General features: G+C 45.2%; 1 protein-coding gene across 2 annotated transcripts in view; it reads right to left on the bottom strand.

Moving 5' to 3' along the window:
- GPATCH1 (G-patch domain containing 1) overlaps positions 1 to 18523 on the bottom strand; it is a 41191-nt gene extending 22668 nt beyond the window's left edge. Inside the window, exons 1-9 of one of the 2 annotated variants that reach the window (XM_057314315.1) lie at positions 18409 to 18523; positions 12963 to 13097; positions 10902 to 10987; positions 8657 to 8817; positions 7910 to 8007; positions 6029 to 6087; positions 5409 to 5651; positions 4267 to 4414; positions 45 to 124 (exon numbers count right to left, since the gene is read on the bottom strand). In XM_057314315.1, coding sequence (XP_057170298.1) covers positions 45 to 124; positions 4267 to 4414; positions 5409 to 5651; positions 6029 to 6087; positions 7910 to 8007; positions 8657 to 8817; positions 10902 to 10987; positions 12963 to 13097; positions 18409 to 18481 — 1083 coding nt within the window. In that variant the 5' untranslated portion in view covers positions 18482 to 18523. The remainder of the gene's footprint in view (positions 1 to 44; positions 125 to 4266; positions 4415 to 5408; positions 5652 to 6028; positions 6088 to 7909; positions 8008 to 8656; positions 8818 to 10901; positions 10988 to 12962; positions 13098 to 18408) is intronic. The other variant, XM_026484290.4, reaches the window with a different exon arrangement.
- Positions 18524 to 20210: the final 1687 nt, after the last annotated feature.

The following is a 20210-nucleotide window of genomic DNA, read 5'->3' as shown; positions in this document are numbered from 1 at the left end:
AAACCAGTAAAACAAACAAACAAATAAATAAATGCTTTCCTTACTTTCTTAGAAGATAAAGGTTTAGAAGCCAAGGAAAATCCATCCAAAATTTTGCCAATGTATCGAAGATCTTTCTCTGGTTCTACAAAATGATGTCATTGATTAATTTCAGAAGCAGAGAAGGTTAGAATAAGACAAAAGACGTCAGTTTTTTTAATCTCCAAGAACATAAATACTATAAGTCACACATGATTATCTCGCAGAGATAGCAGTAAAGGGGAGGGAAGAATGGTACATAAAGCCCTCACACCTCTATTGACTCAGTGACTGGCAGCCTGGCCCACAGCACCCTCGGCTGATTAGGCTGCCCCGGATGTGAGGTTATGGCTCTCCCAGACAAGTACCTCAACACTGTCTTTAGAAAAAGTACCTTAGGTCCTAAGCTAAGCCTCAGGACACCAAAGAATAGACTCTGTGGAATAAAAGATCTCAAGAAAAACCATCAAAAGCACAAGTATGGTTAAAAATAAAATCATAACCATGAGAGAGTCATTTCTAAAACCAGGTAAAGAGCCAGGGGAGACTACCCCACAATTTCCTTAGCAACTATCCAAATAAAGCACAGAAGACAATACAACCAGGTCAGCCAGTAATCTAATCTCAGTTCAAATTAAAAGGTACTTTTTTTTTTTTTTTCCAAATGAAATTCTAACAAGAGATAAAGATCACTAAAGATCACTCAGGAAACAGAATGACCAATGCCCTCTTGACTTGGAGCCAGGATTGGTCATTGGTTGTGGAGACAACCTCCTGGATGGGGCTCTTTGATTCTCAAGGATTTCTTGAGTATAGTGGTTATGTCAAAAATCCATATGCAGGGTTGCCTGGGTAGCTCAGTCAGTTAAACGCCTGCCTTCGGCTCAGGTCATGATCCCGGAGTCCTGGGATCAAGCCCCACATCGGGCTCCCTGCTCAGCGGGGAGCCTGCTTCTCCCTCTCCCTCTGTTGCTCCCCCTGCTTGTGCTCTCTGTCAAATAAATAAATAAAATCTTTAAAAAAATATCCATATGCACGAACTGCATTTTCTGTAGCCATAAGCTCCTTCTGCATGTGTACCATGAGCACGTGCACAAGCTGGCTATCAGGTCCTGAAGTAGACATGGCCACCCACGGTGCAGGTGAGACTGAAGTCTGCGGACACTTATAATGCAGCTCAGCTCTGTAACTATCCTTCCCCCACAAAAGCATTCTTTGCACTTCAACCCATGTTGAACTTTTGTACCAGCTTCTGAAGTTCCTAAAATTCTGTGGGGTAATTTGGGATTAATTTCCACACTCTTGGCACCCCTATGTTTATAGCAGCATTATTTACAATAGCCAAATTATGGAAGCAGCCCAAGCATCCATTGATAGATGAATGGATAAAGACGACATCGTATATATACACATTAAGGAATATTACTCAGCCACCAAAAAGAATGAAATCCTGCCATTTGCAATGATGTGGCTAGAGCTAGGGAGAATTAGGCTAAGCAAAATAAGTCAGTTAGAGAACGACAAACACCATTTGCTTTCACTTGTATGTGGAATTTAAGAAACCAAACAAACGAGCAAAGGGAAAAAAGAGAAGAGGAGACAAACCAAGAAACAGACCCTTAACTATAGAGAACTAATGGTTACCAGAGGGGAGGTGATTGGGAGGATGGGTGAAATAGGTGATGGGGATTGGGGCTCCTGGGTGGCTCAGTTGGTTAAGTCCCCAACTCTTGGTTTTGACTCAGGTCATGATCTCATGAGTTGGACAGAGCCTCATGTCGGGCTCAGCACTCAGTGGGGAGTCTGCTTGAAGATTCTCTCCCTCTGCCCTCCCTCCATTTGCGTGTGCTCGCACGCACATATCCGTGTGCGCTCTCTCTCAAATAATAAATCTTAAAAAAAAAGAAAAGAAACAGGTGATGCAGACTAAGGAGTGCACCTGTCATGAGAGCACCAGGTGATGTATGGAATTGTTGAATCACTACATTGTACACCTGAAACTAACTAACATACACTGTATGTTAACTAAACTGGAATTAAATTTAATTTTAAAAAACTTTCATACTCTATTTTAATTTTAAAAAACAACTTTCATACCAATTTTGTATTCATTTAAAGCCCAGCAATTTTACTTTTATGAATTTGTTCTGAAGAAATAAAAAACAAATGTGCATAAAGACAGAGCCACAGAATATTTATTATAGCCATATGGATCATGAAAAAAAAATAAAAAATGGTTTAAAAATCAATCATGAAGATTGGCTAAATTTAGAGTCACTCAATGAAAAACCTTAAGGTCAAAACTACAAGTTGTGCCTGGGGTGAGAGGGGAAAGTCAGCAGCTCAGGCTTGATGAGGGGAAGGGTGGGATTCAGTCAACAGGCACAACGGTGTCATACAAAGGAAAAGCCAAAGACTCGGCCCAGGAGGCAGATTTAAATACATATATTTATTATGGATTAGTAATTATTATATAATTAATATGTAATAATATTAGTATTATATAATTAATACGTATTAATATATGATATAGTATTGTTAATGTACTAACATAATTAATATAATCAATAATTAACATGTTACCATAATGTATATTATTAATACATTGTAACATATTAACATGTATCTTTTTTCCTTTTTTTTTTTTTTTTTTTTTAGAGAGAGAGGGGCTGGGGAAAGGCACAGAGAGAGAGAGAGAGAGAGAGAGAGAATCTTCAGCAGGCTCCACGCCCAGCACAGGGCCTGATGCGGGGCTCCATCGCACAACCCTGAGATCATGACCTGAGCCGAAAACAAGTCAGACGTTTAGCCGACTGAGCCACCCAGGCAGCCCATACATTTTCTTTTACGTTATAGAAATACATAATCTTAGTAGAAAATTTTGAAAATACGGATAACCAAAAGGAAGTGGTAACACCCACTAACATTTGGGTGCACACTCCCAGCATCTTGTGTAAAACCCTAGTTCTTTCTTTGGTGATGAGGACAGAGGCCACTGACACAGAGTGCTTGCCATGTGCCCGGCCTGTCTTCAGCCTTCTCCATCCGCTAACATCCCCGTGGGTGTGCCTTGCTCATGCTCACTGTCCGGGCAAGGACCCTGGGGCACAGGGAGATGATGCAGCCTGCCTGCGGCCACAGCTGACAACCAGGCAGAGCCAGGGCTGGAGCAGAGCCAGTCTGTCTCCAGAACGTGCATTCATAGCCATTAAGCAAACTACCTCAAAAAACCGTTCTATGCCTTTTCTTCCTCCAGACATGCAAAATAGGTATCCTTTTGGGAAGTTATGCTTGGATTACTTAGATTATTTCAACATGTATGTTCCAGAGGTATTTTACAGGAGTTCGATCAGACCTGATGTGAGGACAGAAATGTCTCCATAACATTTTATGTCAGCAATCACCTCCTTACTTCACCTTGGTGCTTCTTACTATTATAACCAAAGAAGAGTGGTTGCTATCTATTCAGTCTTTGGGCAGGTACTATGCCCAACATGGAGTTATGCCATTTAATCCTCCCAATGACCCTCAGAGTGGATTTGATCATCACTTTACAAATGACGCCTAGAGAGGTTATGAGCCTCGCCCAAGGTCCCACTGCAAGACAAATCCAGTCACGTGAATCCAAAACACAAGCTGTTCACACCTGCTCCACACTGTCTCCTCCCTACACCTTTCCTGGAAAGAAACACCGAAATACTACTTAGAACCATAGGATCTGAATTCCTACAGACTCTGACTTGAAATCGAAGTTGTGTTGAGAGGTGTCTGTCTCCTAGCCCAACGAGAGCCTCCTAAGAGCCAGGGACTCGAGTGAGGAGATGGGCTGGGCGCCGCGCTCCCTTTGCTGCAGGTCCCCACACCTGGCCTCTGACCTGCTGTTTGAGTTGGCCTACATTGGCCCACTCCCCAGGTCCTTGGGCTTCCCTCTGGCCCCGTGCTACCTCTACCCTGCAGCACAAGCACCTGTCCTCATACTCGATCCTTCCCTGATTCCAGACCTCTCCCCCCTCCCCACCTCGGCCTCGCCTCGACAGCTGGCTCTGGCTCCCAACCAGTCTACATCTAGCTTCTGCCTCACTCCCCTCACTAGGCCTCTCTTCCCCCTACTTTGTTTCTCACCCTGCATCTTTCACCCACAACCACAATTCCACAGAGGCTGACACTCCGATATCAATTTTGCAACCCCTTCTTCCTGTAATACCCTGACATGTGGCCCTACCATCGACTGTGGGCCTATGGAATTACCTTTCTGACTTTTATATTGCCTGGGTGCTGTCCAGCCATACAGTCCATCTCCAGGCTCCTCATCCTTCAAAATGGTGTCATATTTGGATAAAGTTTCCGTGGCATAGATGTCATCGTCTTCCTCTTCCAGGGCACCGACACCAAAAGCCTTCAAAAACAAGGTTTCAAACTGAGCAATTACAGGTTTTAGAGGGTGGCTTCATTGAAGGATAAAGCTACTTTAAGGATATGACTGAACAGACCACATTAGCACCACAAGATCACCAAGAGACAAGGGAAGTGGGAGACCATGAACACACAGATTCAAGTCCTCTTGGAAACAATGGCCAGAAGGGAATGCCATGCCTCCGGTGCTGGAGCTGTCATCTGGGCCCAGCAGCAGCTACGGGTCTGGGTCCTTGCACAGGAAGGTGTGGAGAACACCCAAGCAGCAAGGAGAATAGGGCCTCTCAAAGGAGAAAGGCAGAATATTCATCTACTATTCAGTGCAGCCAGGGCTGGTGACCAGGATGTGAAGGCTACCACTACCAAAGCAGCTACTATAAGAACTCCTAATCGTTGTGGAACACGGTCTCCAACAAGTATCACTTTTTGTTTAAAAAAACTGGGAAAAAACATGTATAGGAAAGAAAAGGTCATGACAAAACTTGCTAAATGTAATTCAAGAAAGAGCCCCTAAATCAATTTGAGAGCACAGGCAATCAGGAAAAGCTCTACACCTCCCAAGTCTCCCAAGTGAAACGTACACTCATGTTCCCGACTTGGGGCTTCCAGCCCTAGGAAACAGTCTGAGAGGTAGTAAAACTTGGACTTGAACTTGGAGAGGCAGAAGGCAATTCGACTATTAACTAAATCAAAGGGGGAAGCGTGGTTTTTCTGCTCAGCCCCTGAGGAAAGTAGTCCTCAGTCCTTGGAACACACAAACTCCACCAAGCACATGAGGTCACGGGATGTCAGCAGTACAGATTAAAATCAGGAAGGTGAGCTTTACATGTCTTCAGAAAAGACTGTATGGAAGAAAGAACCACTTCAAAGTCTTCAGGTTAGTCAATGAATAGTGAGTGACTACCATATATATAATACGATATGGAAAGCACTCTCATTTGTCAATGCTTCCAGGTTCACGAAACAGAAACTTTTACCTGGCCTGAGATTCCCAACTTCCTTCCTTTATTCACTCCAATCTCTCCAAGAAGATTGCTGGTCCCCTGGGGTCCCCCACCGAAAAGATTAAAATGTTCTCCCGAAGTTCCAAACAATGCTTGGTGGGGATCCAGGCCCTTGTAAGCCAGTCCATGCACATTATCTTTAGGTGTGAAATCCACAGGTGTGACGTCTTTGGGGGCAAAGGTCACATTTTCAGGCACATAGTCATCATCTTCCTCCTGTTCACAATGATGAAAAAGTGGAATGAAGGTGACTCACTGACGGGTGAAAAGTCCTATAAAACAGTATTTTCAAATGATTAATTCCAAACAGAACATTGACCAAACTTTCCTTTCCTCCATCACAAATCGTTAAATCAAGTTCTTGAGACTAACACAAAGAGCGCCGTTTTAAGAATTTGAACAGACTTGGATATCTATGGTGCGGGTATGTGGCTGAAGACATTCTCTGACGTGAAGGTAGTTTTAGGGTGGAAGTATTTCACTGTAACGGGATCCAGTGGATTTCTAAAATCGTTTCTGACCCTAAAATTTCACATTCATAAAGAAACAGATGTTTCTATACCAAATGCAAGGTCAGTCATCCCATCCAATACCTCAGATCCTTCAGAGCCTCCAGGGGGTAATGCACAGCCGTAGATTTTTACTCCAGGATCTGTAAAAGAGATTTCAGGTACACTGGTCATGAGCAACTGAAGATACAGAACCCGCAATTGCTGACACTCCTTAGAGGTTCATGACAGCCCTTCTGAAAGGCGCTCTGGCTTTAGGGTCAAAGGCTGATCACTCAAGAACTGTTTTCCATCAGCCCCTGCCCCCCCCTCCCCCCACGCTCTGGCAATAATGTGCTCAATGACTAACCGCGACTGCCCCAGCACCACGGAGAACCCGAAGGAAATTAGTACTGCCTCCATGAGTTCATCGTCTGGCCAGGGAGACCAAGGGCAAGAAATAAACAGAAAATAACCCTGTTAAACTGTGACACAGTTTTGACAAGAGTAGGAAACAGTTTCACGTGGTGCTAGCAGGGATATAAACTAGCACAACTCCTCCAGGAAGCTGTTATGCATGACACACAAAAAGCCTTAAGATACAGTTGACCTTTTGGGAATGCAAACTGGTGCAGCCACTGTGGAAAACAGTATGGAGGTTCCTCAAAAAATTAAAAATAAAAATACCATATGATCAATAATTCCACTACTGGGTATTTGGCCAAAGAAAACAAACACACTGATTTGAAAAGATACAGGCACCCCTATGTTTACTGCAGCATTAGTTCCAACAGCCAAGATATAGAAGCAGCCTAAGCATCCATCAATAAACGAATGGATAAGATGGGATATATCTAAATATGCAATGGGATACTACACAGCCATAAAAAAGGATGAGCTCATGCCATTTGTGACATGGACAGACCTAGAGGGTATTATGCTAAGTGAGATAAGTCAGACTGAGAAAGATAAATATTATATGATTTCACTCATATGTGGAATCTAAAAAAATAAAAGAACAAACAAATAGCAGACTCAGATTTATAAATACAGAGAACAAACTGATGATTGCTAGAGGGAAGGGGGCAAAATGGGTGAAAGCAAATGGGCAATATAGGCCTCCAGTGATGGAATGAATAAGTAACAGGAATAAAAATCCCAGCACAAGGAATAGTCAATGGTATTGTAACACTATTGTATGGTGACAGATGGTAGCTACACTGGTCAAATCACTAGGATGCACACCTGAGACTAACGTAACACTGTGTGTCAACTGTACTCAAATTTAAAAACTTTTTTAAAATACAGTTGACCTTTGAACAACACAGCTTTGAACTGCGTGGGTCCATTTGTACACAGACTTTATACAGTATGTTAATGTAAATATATTTTCTCTTCCTTCTAATTTCCTTAATAAATTTTTTCTATAGCTTACTCTATTCTAAGAATAGAGTATAGAATACATATAGCATACAAAATACATGCTAATAGACTGTTTATGTTATCGGTAAGGCTCCTGGTCAACAGTAGGCCATTAGCAGTTAAGTTTTGGGGGAGTCAAAAGAAACATGTGGAAATATAACACTGTATGTTAATTGTACTTGAAAATGAACAAACAAACATATGTGGATTTTCGACCATCCACAATGTTAGCGCCTCTAACCCCCTGTTCAACAGTCAATTGTACATGCATACTACTTGACCCAGCAATTTTATTTCTAGAAACATGTAGCCATTAAAAAGTATGTTACAGGGGTGCCTGGGTGGCTCAGTGGTTAAGTGTCTCACTTTGGCCCAGGTCATGACCTCAGGGTTCTCAGACTAAGCCCTGCATCAGGTTCCCTGCTCAGCAGGGAGTCTGCTTCTCCCTCTCCCTCTGCTATTCCCCACTCCACCCCCCAGCTAATGTTTCCCCTCTCGCTCTCACTCTCCCAAAAAAAACCCAAAAAAGTATGCTACAGAATAGAGGACAATTGATATACATACCAGGTTTCTGTCGGCGGGGTTTTCTCTTTACTCGAGGGCCAATTCCTTGTCCTTCCTTCCAACCCATTTTTCTCAGCAATTCAAAACCAACAGATAATCTAGGATATCAAGGCACTGAATGTGAACTTCCTTTTATAATACTAGAGGACAGTAGGAAATAAGCAGCCTTTGAGTCCCTGTCCAGCTCACATCCTCGTCGTGCCTGAGCCCTTAAACACAGCCCGCCCCCCCTCCGCATCAGCACTGCACGGCCCTGCTGCACTGGCCACAGCTGACTGGATTTGGGTGCACATCCGACTTGAGGAAGTCAATCCAAAGCCCTCCCCGCTGGGTCTTTGGAATGGACACCTGGGGACTCTATACGGTCCTTGTCAAATCTGTGACCTGGAAACCATGAGTCAGACTCTTACATCAGGCCACACGTCCAGGAGCAGAACAAGGAGATACGCAGAAAGAGAGGGCAGAATGAGGCAGACGGGAGAGAGCTCTTAAGACTTCTGAGGGAAAGGGTGGGAGGGAAGGCACCCCAGTTCCTAACAGCTCACCAGCCTCCATGAGCCCCAGCAGCACAGCTAGTCACTGGAGCTCTAGAACACGCCATGCAATAACAAGATCCCTTTGGCAAAACCCCCTTCTGCAGTCAAGCTAGACATCTACTTGTAACCAAACTATCCGTAATTAAGATCATTATACATATGCAAAGCAGTGATGCTAAGATCAGAAAAGTTAGAATTAAATTCTTCTCACTTGGCTGGTGTTATGAGGTCATCAAGCAGAGTAGCTCCAGGAATGGGGGCGGTAGCAGCTGCTAACTGCCGGGCCTTTTCCCGTATCCTATCTTTGGTTTTGGAAGCAAAATCATCCGTGGTAACAATCGCTTTAGGTGCTATCCCAAATTCACTAAGATCCTTAAAAAAAAATTCAAACAGAGTTACTTACATCATTTGGTAAGTGATTAACTGTTTATTTCTTTAAAAAAAAAAAAAAAGTTAAAACTACACAACTGATGGGTCGCCTGGCTAGCACAGTCAGTGGAGCATGCCACTCCTAATCTCAGAGTCGTGAGTTCGAGCCCCATGTGGGGTACAGAGATCACTTAAATGAATAAATAAAAACTTTAAAAAACAAACACACAAACAAAAACTACACAACTGAATTAGGGATCAGTGGAGCAGCTGACTTTACATCTGACTTTGGTACCTGCACATAAGCTAAGGCCAGTGTAGGGCTTGACAATGGCCACTCAATGAGGCCACAACAGGCACAGCCAAGCTAGGAAGACAGGAAGTAATTAAAATATACTAATTACTTTTACAGTAAGTAAATGTGTTCCTCCTGGACAATATTTCAAAGGTCAGAGTGCAGGGGGCAAATCTTAGAGTCACAGCCAGCAAGCATTCCTGAGCACCTACGCTCTACTTTAAGTGTTTTTGCATTTCCTGTTGGCTGCCTTTCCAACAGCCTATGCCTCTCCCTCGTTCCTCAGAGAGCTCTGAAGTGTGCAGGCACCTGCCTTCCTCTGTGCCACCATGCACTCCCAGAGTGGTGTCCTGGTGTATACACTGGGACCAGAGGAGGGTTAGCGAATGGGGATTCACGTCTTTTCTAAGCCAGTCCTTTGAGCCCATTTCTTTTGCCAAGGACTGCTTTAAGAATGAGCATGTAAAACAATCTGTCCAGGGCACCTGGGTGGCTGAGTCGGCACCCAACTCTTGGTTTGGGCTCAGGTCATGATCTCAAGGTTGTCAGTGGGGAGTCTGCTTGAGATTCTCTCTCTCCCTCTCCCCTCCCCCACCCCACGCATGTGCTCTCTAAAAATAAATAAATAAATCTTAAAAGACAAGACAAAACAAAACAAAACAACAATCTGCCCAAGCAGACATGAGGGAAAATCCACAGCAGGACTCATGTGAATGGTTTCCTTACTCTCAGAAAAGATACCAAGAAAAAAAGTCCAGCTTCCACTGGATATCGTTATCCTAGATGTGCCACCTGGAACAACTGCAGCCACTGTGGGACCACAGGGAGAGCTAGTGTAAGGACAAGCTGACTTGCAGAAGATGGCTGAGAGGAGAGGACCTGGGGCCTGGCTGACATCTAGATATCTTGTTGCATGAGTCATGCTTCGTTATAGATTACGCTAGTCAAATAGGAAGGGGACCTCTGCTTGCCTCTTACCTGCAGCCTAAAGCATGTTAATAGAGTGTTTGATTTAATCTTTATCACAAATGAATCCATGACTAGGTTTTAAGGTAACAGAGGTTTAATTTTAAAACAAAGTGGAGCCCATCCCACAGGCCGGTAGGACCCCTCCCCCCACCAGCCCCCATTTACTCCTAAGAAGATGGCAGTCATTATGAGAAACAAACTGAGGGCCTCAGAGGGGAGGGGGGTGGGGGAATGGGATAGACCGGTGATGGGTAGTAAGGAGGGCACGTATTGCATGGTGCAGTGGGTGTTATACGCAACTAATGAATCATCGAGCCTTACATCAGAAACCGGGGATGTACTGTATGGTGACTAACATAATATAATAAAAAATCATTAAAAAAAAAAAAAAAGAAGATGGCAGTCATATTGCTTTAATGATGGACCCAGATGCCTGCAAGTGGCTCCCTTTTACTCCTTGCTGGTCTAATCGCTCACTGTTCCTAACTGCAGTGTGCATGGGAGTTACTGTGGAAGGCTGAAGACTCAGCTCTGTGGATACTGCACTTTTGGGGGAACTGGGTACTTTTGAAAGAAATTTGCCTATAAATGACTTTCCTCTCCACCCTTAACTTTAGAAACTGGCCCCAGCATAAGATGTTATCCCAGTGAACAAGAATCCACTGAGGTACAGAGCACGTGCTAGTCCAAATGCCTAAAAGATGAAGCCTTGCAAACAAAGAAGGCATCATCCGTTGAACTTTCTGGGGAGTGTAAAGGAGCTGCAACAGCCAACAGCACACATCCCACTGGCTAAGTGGCAATTAAAGTTCTGCATACCCACCTCTTCATCCATAAAATCTTCCGGACCCAGAACAGATTTGTCTGCTCTGTTCTGCCGTGAAGACACGAAGGAAGAGGGTGTCCATCCTTGAAAGAAAAGCATTTCGAATATTACAGTTTTGGCTTATAACTAAATAATTAAATAGCAGTGCGGTTATGGGCTTGAAACCCCCAATACCTACAAACTCTTAGCTCCTTCCCATCTCCCTGCTCATACAGACGTAATTACATGACATAAACATATTAATGCCCACATCTCCTGTTGTCAGAACTTAGTGGCTACCGTGAAGTTTCCCCCTAAGACTCTGGAACCAAGAGAAATCAAATTATTACACTGAAAGTGGCATTCTTTTCACAAGTCGATGTGAGCAAAAAGACACAAGGTCACCTTAAAAGGCAGGACCATTCTGAGACCAGCAGGATAGCAACAAACACCAACTTACTAACATGCCACAGAAATACGATGTCAGGGTGCAGGAGTCAGCTGTGAAAGGGTGGCTAGAACCAGAGTCAGAGAAGCAATACAGGGAATATTCAGGGGGCCTTGGCCCAGGAGGCCCGAGGCCTCAACCTGGCTAGTCAAAGTGCAGGCCGTGCCCACCCCAGGTTCCCAGTTCCATCACCCACCTGAGTCCTAGAACACCACTCCTGCTCCCTATCCACGGTCACCAAGCATGTGCCATGCCTACAGCATGAGAATGGTCTGGAGGTCAAATGTATCTGTAACCTTCTAAGATACACTTTTTTAGTTTCTCTACGACTGACACACCTCCTATCTGATTTTCTACTGAGAGTCTTGTGGACCTGAGGAGTATGGGGCAGAAGTGGATAGAGCAGGTTTTGGGCAGGCCAGGGAGACACCCCTAGCTATCCAGGGGTGAGGATCAGCTCTCCCAGGCTGCTGCCTTCCTCCACTTTGGAGTTCTGTAGTCTCTGCCCGATTTCTGCACCGTCCGCCTCATGGTAAAGAGATACTCCAGTGTATTAACCCAGCACAGTCTACCTGACTATCATTTGAGCTGGTCTTATTATAGTAAACTGCGCAGGTGTAACTGCAACAGTTAGCAGGGTATTAATGTCCTTCTTTCTTCACAGACCCCACTGCCATTTTTAACATTTTAATGAGTGTGCTAATTTATTAGTGCCTTAGTGACCTTACTTGGCCTTTCCTAATAGTAAGGCTGAATATTCCATAGCGCTTCTATCTCCTCTGGAGTAATCTGTTCAAACACTTTGATCATTTGCTCCCTGAACTGCTCTTTACACATTCTGGATACTGAACTGTAAACCACCTCATTTACTCCAACTGTTTTTCTTAGGTGGCTTGCTCTTTCTTTCTTGCACTGCTTTTTCCACCTTTCTGTACTGTTGTTCTATATGCGTCATTGTATGTATCTACAAAAGATGTGCCCCATCTCGTTCTTAACAACTGCTACAGGAGTTACTCAGTTCATCCTACTCTCATATCTGACGTACAAAAGCCATTTACTTCCAGTTTCTGTGTGAGAACGTTTAAAAAAACATGCCTTACTTTAAACACTGCAGAATTTATTAAATACTGCATAATGTGAAAATTGTAACTGATTTTTCTTCAGGTCGAGGGCAGGCACTGACGAGTGCTGCTGTGGTCCCCAGTATCAGGAGAGACGCTCTGACCCTCAGTGACGTCATCTACACGGCAGCTCGGACACCTGCCCTCCTCAGTCACTGAGTCGTGTGAGATGAAGGTTACTTGAGTGAAATCTGTGGGACAGCACTTCGTGTGTGGCAAGATGCCTTGTAAAACAAAAGTCACGATCATCACTTAACCATCGGGTTACAATGTATCTTTTTTTTTCTTTAAGGGAAGGAAAACTTTCACTCTCAAGATTATAATGAACAACACATCAATGGACTCTGCAAACATGCCAAACACTGAAAGAACACAAAAGTCTATGGTGTGTGTATTAAAAGTGTTTAAAGAAGTTTTTTTAAAAAGGGAGAGACGGAAGAGGGGGAGAAACTTCTGATGTATCAGTCATTTGCTTCAGCACTATTAGACCTATAAGTAGGAATATCGTACCTTCCTTTGAGCCAACAGTGTTGAAGTACCCAGCAGAGAAACCACCACTAAAGGCTCCGTGAAATCGTTTATACCTTCCTTTTTCATCCCTGACAGTCTGATCCTGAAGAGGAATTGGTTTCTTTGGTCTTTCACCTGAAAAAAATATTGTCAATGAGAGAGAAGGGGATGGCGGATTAGAAAAAATTAGGGAAAATGTCCTTTCTTAAACATAATCAACTGTTTACTTCCTGTAATTTCAAATATAACAATTTTTAAAAAAGAGTTATTTACTGGGGCGCCTGGGTGGCTCAGACGGTTGAGCATCTGTCTTCGGCTCAGGTTATGATCCCAGGGTCCTGGGATCGAGCCCCGCATGGGACTCCCTGTTCAGTGGGGAGCCTCCTTCTCCCTCTCCCTCTGCCATCCTTCCCCCACCCCCCGGCTTGTGCTCTCTGCCTCTATCTCTCTGTCAAATAAATAAAATAAAATCTTCTTTTTTTAAAAGATTTTATTTATTTATTTGACAGAGAGAGCCAGCCAGTGAGAGAGGGAACACAAGCAGGGGAAGTGGGAGAGGAGGAAGCAGGCTCCCAGCGGAGAAGCCTGACGCGGGGCTCAATCCCAGAATGCTGGGATCACGCCCTGAGCCGAAGGCAGACGCTTAACAACTGAGCCACCCAGGTGCCCCAAATAAAATCTTTTTTTAAAAAAGTTATTTATTTATTTGAGAGAGAGACAGAGAGTGGTGGGGAGGCACAGTAGCAGAGGGAGAGAGAATCTGAGGCTAACTCCGCACTGAGCACAGAGCCCGATGCGGGGCTCGATCCCATGACCCTGAGATCATGACCTGAGCTGAAAGCAAGAGTCTGACGCTCAACCAACTGAGCCCCCTGGGCGCCCCTCAAGTATAACAATTTTAATTAAGCTTTTTATTCCTAGATTTTACTAGCTTATATAGTTTAGAAAGTAACACATGGTATCAAGCTTTTTTATAGTCCTAAGGCAATTACAGATATCTCTTATTTGTATTAGACATACATTTTAGCAAGAATGGCCTGATAACCACTAAATTCCATCACATAAACTGAATTAAATGGTGGGGGGTGGGGAGGTTCAAACAGATGGAGGTAAACTCTACTGGCAGCGCTGGGGGCACGTCGCTGGGCTGGCACATGGCATGCAGAGCTTTGTGACAGAAGAAACACTTCTGTATCTCTTCTAGAACTTCATAGCACCCCAAGTCCAGACTTTTTTCCTTTGGTATTGCCCATTCTCCCCAAATCTTAAGAGTTTCCTTATTTCTGGCAATCTCCTGATTCCATAGTTACCACTCTTTAGACTTAATCCTTTTCCTGGAGTATAACCCATAGCAGGGTGGTCAAGAGCTCAGGTTCTAAAGACCAGGAGATCTGGGTTCAAATCCCCCTCTCCTACTACTTGCTAGCTTGGTGAACTTGGGCAAGTTATTCGATCGCTCCAAGCCGCAGCCTCCACAACTGTAAAAGTAGGGTAACAAACAGAACCGACCTGGTAGGCTGGTGCACACGCAGAGGCCTGAGCAGTGTCTAGTCATAGCGAAGCTCGGTCAGTATCAGCTACGGTTTCATTTCACCCTAAAGAACTGAATTACACCTTGCGTCCCCTAATCCAAGATCGTCACTGCTGCTTAGAAATGCATTACGCTGGGGCGCCTGGGTAGCGCAGTCGTTAAAGCGTCTGCCTTCGGCTCAGGGCGTGATCCCGGCGTTCCGGGATCGAGTCCCACATCGGGCTCCTCCGCTGGGAGCCTGCTTCTTCCTCTCCCACTCCCCCTGCTTGTGTTCCCTCTCTCGCTGCCTGTCTCTCTGTCACATAAATAAATAAAATCTTTAAAAAAAAAAAAAAAAAAAAAGAAATGCATTACGCACGATCCACTACTACGTGTACACCTGGCATGATTCTTGGCTAAGGTAGGGTTTCTCAACTTCAGCACTACTGGCAGCTGGAACTGGATAAATCTTTGCTGTGGGACGATCCTGTGCCCCATAGGATGTATAGCTGCATCCTTGGCCTGGAACGCCAGACACCAGCCAGTAAGCATGGCTCCCCCTGCCCAGCATGACAACCAAAAATGTCTGCAGACGTTGCCAAATGTCCACTGAGGGGCAAAATCAGCCCCGAATGAGAACCACTGGGTTAGGGTGAGAGGGCAGGGCCTGCCAATGCAAGATGCTATTCTTGCTCAGTTCTCAAGGTGCTCGTAATCGGGAAGGGGGGGATAAGATCTGCAGACAACTAAGCCAAACCTGTGGTGGCAGACAATGAGGGCCGACCAGCACCACCGGCAGGGGCCCACAGGGCTCTCGAAGAGGAGGCGCCACCTCTAATCACATCAGGAGAAAACCCCGGGGAGGAGGTGACATTTTAACCAGACCCTCTTATAATTACTGCTACTAATAACAACTAATCCCTTCTTTTCACATATATTATCTCATTCATCCTACCTGATAAGGACGCTCTGATTCAGTAACTGCCCCAATGTCCACGGCTAATAAGCACAAAGCTGCAATCAGATCTCAATTCTGCTTCCGAGCCAGGGATATCACCGATACTATCCTTCACCATGGAAGCAGCCCTGTACTAGACCCTGGGTGTGGAAAACTAACCACAACTCTGTCCCTGTTTCCAGGGCGCTCAGAGTCCAGCGGAGGAGACCTGAATATGTAGCAACTCTTCTGATGATGTACAAGGACCACATCACAGTCTCCCTCAGCATGAGCAGAATCTGATAGCTACTGACAGAGACACAATTTCCAACAGAAGCATGAACTCGATCAGTAAACAGGAAGTCTACAAAGATAACGTCAGATGTTTTGAAAAAGGAGTCTAGCCTGACTGGAAGGCAGGGAAGGAGAAGATGGAACTAGAAGGGCAGATAGTGCAGAAGGTCTTGAACACAGTGCTTCAGGGTCTGTGGTATGTGCTGGGGGTGATGGGAGCCACAGATAGTCTTAAGTGGGAAACTCATAACGTCAAGGAGGAAAATTGTCCTAAAATTCGTCTGGGTACAGGATGAACCAGAGATGATGAGAATTCCAGAGCCAACTAAAAGTATCTAATGAGAGTAGGAAAGTACTGGTGCCCCGTTCCTTCCAGGCCAGAGGGCCTATGTGTCTGTGGGTCTGTGTGAGACAGACAATCCGGCCACTGTCTTTTAACCAGTAATCCTTTCTGTCAGGGCCAGCAACTTTAATTAAGTAGTAGAGTTCCTCCTCATCCAGTGTTTGTCTAACCTGTCACTAAAACTTCAAAGCAGAAGGAAAAGTGATTATTGGTCTCGTATGTTACATCGTAAAATGTACTCAGAGTGCATTTACACTTCAAAGTGCATAGGAAACAATGACTCAATCTTCAAAAACTTCCAATGCTGAGAAGTTAAAGAATGATCTTAGGCTGGGGGCAAAAGGGTCTAAAAATCCAATGCTCCCTCCTTCTATTTCAAAAGCAAGGTTAGGCCATTAGGCTTCATTTTTGAATCTGTGCCTCACTGAAGAGGAAGAATTGAAAAATGTAGGTCAAATAGTTGATGGCTTACAATATGTCGCTCATAAGGAAATGAGTGTGAGACCAGAAATATAGAAATGCATAAACAGCTGCCCAACTGGCTGTAATAACCTCCACCCATGCATGTTTAACCCCTATCCTCTTCCTGCATAGCAAAATGTAACCAGTTTTCAAGGGATCCCATCCTGCTCTCTCAGGTTTCTCTGTTAGCTTGTGTAGGCTATATCCTGTCTACATCATATAAGGTAGCACTTGCGAACCCTGTACTTTTGTTCTCAACTAGATTTGAAACTCCTCCAATACAGGATCTTTATCAACAGATTCTTTGAGATCATGAGGTGATGCGTTTGCCAGTAAAGCTAATGTTATCTTAGCTTGTATTAAAACTACAGTCTAGGGCACCTGGGTGGCTCAGTTGGTTAAATGTCTGCCTTTGGCTCAGGTCATGATCCCAGGGTCCTGGGATCAAGTTCCTCGTCAGGCTCCCTGCTCAGTGGGGAGTCTGCTTCTCCCTCTGCAAGCCACTCCCCCAGCTTCTGCTCTCTCTCATTCACTCTCTCTCTCTCTCTCTCTCAAATGAATAAATAAAATCTTAAGAAAAAAATAAAGAACTACAGTCCAGAATGAAGGCCATACCAATGGCAGCCCTGCTCTACCCACACTCTGGTCTCATACTTGGAGAAAGGCTCTGACAAACTGGGGTTTCAAGGACTTTAAATTGAATATATTAGAGGATGTTGAGTGTAGAATAGAGATGTCTTAGAGGAAATGCAAGAGCTGTCTTCAAACACATAAGAAGCTTTCAGGAGACTGGTGTCCCTCTGTCTTTTGTAAGCAGAGGGTAGAAGGCCAGTGTCCAGCAAAAGTTTCTAATGATTAGAACTGCTTGTAGGGAACGAAAGGGTCATCAGTGGAAAGTACAGAAGTACAACTAACCTGGCAAGATGTGGTCAGGGTGGGAAATAAGATCCCAGCAACAGAAGGCCTGCAAGTAACTCCTAGCCACCACGCTTCCTTGGTCCTTCCCACAGGGCTAGCATTGCCCTCAGCCCTTACTGGGCACTCAATACATTGGTGAACAAATTGAATCATTAAGGGATCAGACCAGAAACATGGGAGAGAACCTTACTTCACCTTGTACTCACCCCCACATTTCAGCGGCAAGTCGGGTCTGCTCTGCCTTCAACCTACACCTCTACATTACTTATTTCTGCCACTGCTAACACTCCAGTCCAAGCCATCATCATCTATAGAGGTCTTTTTGCTAATCTCCCTCCTTCAGTCTTCCCCACCACCCCCAACCTGCCTATTCTTAAAATCGAGGGCGAAATAATCTTAAAATTATACATCTCTCCCTTGTGTAAAACTCGGCAATGACTCTTCTACACTTAGTATAAGATCCAAACACCCTTACATACCAAGAAGATGCAGCCCCTGCCTCCCCCTCTGACATCATCTCTACCAGTCTCCCACTGGTGCAGACGGCTCCACCCACACCGGTCCCGCCTGCCCCTCAATTTACCAAACTGGCTCTGACTTCATAAATGTTGCACTTGCTGCCCCCTCTAACTGAAATGCTCTCCTACACAGATCTTCGTATGGTTGGTTCTTTTCCCTGTTTCAAGTCTGAGCTCAAACGTTCTCTCCTCGGAAGACAATGCCAGACCCCCCCCCCTCCCCGTCCTCACACGAGCTTGTTTCGTGATCTTTCTGTTTACCACCCTTCAGGGTCTCTCATCCATCCCTCCGGAACGCGAGTACTCCGAAAGCACACCGCACGTCCCTCTCGTCTCTATTCCAGACACCAATAGCGAGAGAGCCTTGCTCCCGGGGCCACCCGAGGCCCGGCACGGGGTTTAGCTTTTTGCCCCGAATCTTGGACCTGTTTCTCACAGACCCCAGAGACCCATGTGGCCCGCACCTTCTTCCAGCGGCTCCAGGCCTGTCCCATAGCTGACCAAGTCCTCATCGCTGTCACTGTCCAGCGCCGCCATCCTGCTTCCTTCCGGACCCCGCCCCCTAGCTACGGAAGCCTCGAAGGGCCAAAAGCCTTCAGGCCTTTCTCCTCCGCGAATCTAAGTCAGGTTGTGAGTGCAGGTGCAGAAACATGCAGGCAGGCTTGCCTCTCGCCCCAGGTCTGTGCCTGGAAGTTCTCAAACCCGACTTGTGAGAGCCGGACCCGGCAGCCTCGGAGGCTCTGGCAGCCACGACATCCCATCCTAGCTCCGTGTTGAGCCGGTCAGGACAAGGTCCCTGGAAGAAGCCACCTAGAAGTCCCGCCGCGGGTCTGGTGCTCTGCTTGTCTGCCCGCCCCCACGCGTTGGCCCCCGACCCCCTCCCGCTGCCGGCTACTTCCCGTCCCACCTTCACTCCCACCCCCACCCCGTCACCTGCTGGGAAAGTGCCTGTGCTTCCAAATACTCGCATGCACACGCACTTTGTATATATCACTCTTAGGTTTGCATGGGTGGAGTCCCCTCCCAAGCCTCTGGAAGGATTCCCAGACACTGGAACTCCGATGTCCATGGTTAAGGCAACTCGAGAGAAAGTAAGAGAGAGACAGAGTGTGGGGGAGGAAGGAAGGAAGGAAGGAAGGAAGGAAGGAAGGAAGGAAGGAAGGAAGGAAGGAAGGAAGGGAGGAAGGAAAAAAGGGGGAAGAATACTAAAAAGAGAAAAAAGATGAGAAAAGGGAACAGAAAGCCAACAGACCTGTAAAAGGCTGCTGTAAGGTGGGGTGAGGACGCTCAGGACGTCCCTACTGAACCTATAGATCGAACCATCTCTCAAATGGGGTGCTGTTATCCCACCCCCAAACTCCTTTTTACGGAAGGAAAGACGAAGCCCCGCTGGTAAGGGGTGAGGTTGTGATGAAAACCAGATCTGGAAGCCCAGGTTTTCAAAATGAGGGTCAGAAGTTGGCATGAGTCAGCATCACCAGGATTTTGTTAAAATTCCCTTTATCCATCCCCCAGGGCTTCCGAAACAGAATCTCCGGGAGTGGGGCTGTTGCTTGAGCACTCACTCAGGTACCCACCCTCTGATCTCAAGGCCTTTGCGTTCTCTATTGCCTTGGCTTGGAAAGTCCTTCTCCCAGATGCCACGTGACTCATTCCCTCACCTTCAGTTATCTGCTCAAAGGTTACTTTCTCAGTGAAGTCTTCTCTGACCCTATTTTAAAAACAACCCCTATTTCCTCTGTGCTCAGTGGGGAGTCTGCTTCTCCCTCGCCCTCAGCCCCTCCCCTAGTGCAGGAGAACGTGCTCCCGCGCATGCTTGCCTAGCCCGCGGGCTTCCTCGCTTCCGCTAGCTCAAATAAATAAGTAAAATCTTGTAAAAAAAAAATTTTTTTTAAACCGTTTTGCTACACTCTCTATCCCCCTTACCCCACTTTATATTTTTCCACAACACTTATCACCTGTAATACTCCATATAATTTGATATACTTACTTATTATGGCTATTGTCTTTCTCTCTGCATGGAAACTGTAAGCTCCACAAGAACATTGATTTGGACCAGTTTTTCTTATTTTCTTTGCTGTATCCTCAGAGCTTAGAAGAGTGCTTGGCACATAGTAAGCACTGAATAAATAATTTTGAAAAAAAAAGAATGAATAGTTAAATAAATCATGGTACATGACTTTAAAAACAAAAGATGTTTTAAAACAAATTTTTAAAATAGCCACAGAATTATTTGACACCTCCCATTGAGAACAGAGTCTATGTC

This window comes from Ursus arctos, unplaced genomic scaffold (assembly GCF_023065955.2).
Source record: "Ursus arctos isolate Adak ecotype North America unplaced genomic scaffold, UrsArc2.0 scaffold_19, whole genome shotgun sequence".
Classification (NCBI taxonomy): domain Eukaryota; kingdom Metazoa; phylum Chordata; class Mammalia; order Carnivora; family Ursidae; genus Ursus; species Ursus arctos.
The sequence above is the reverse complement of the archived record's forward strand: the minus strand, read 5'-3'. Positions and strand labels throughout refer to the sequence as shown.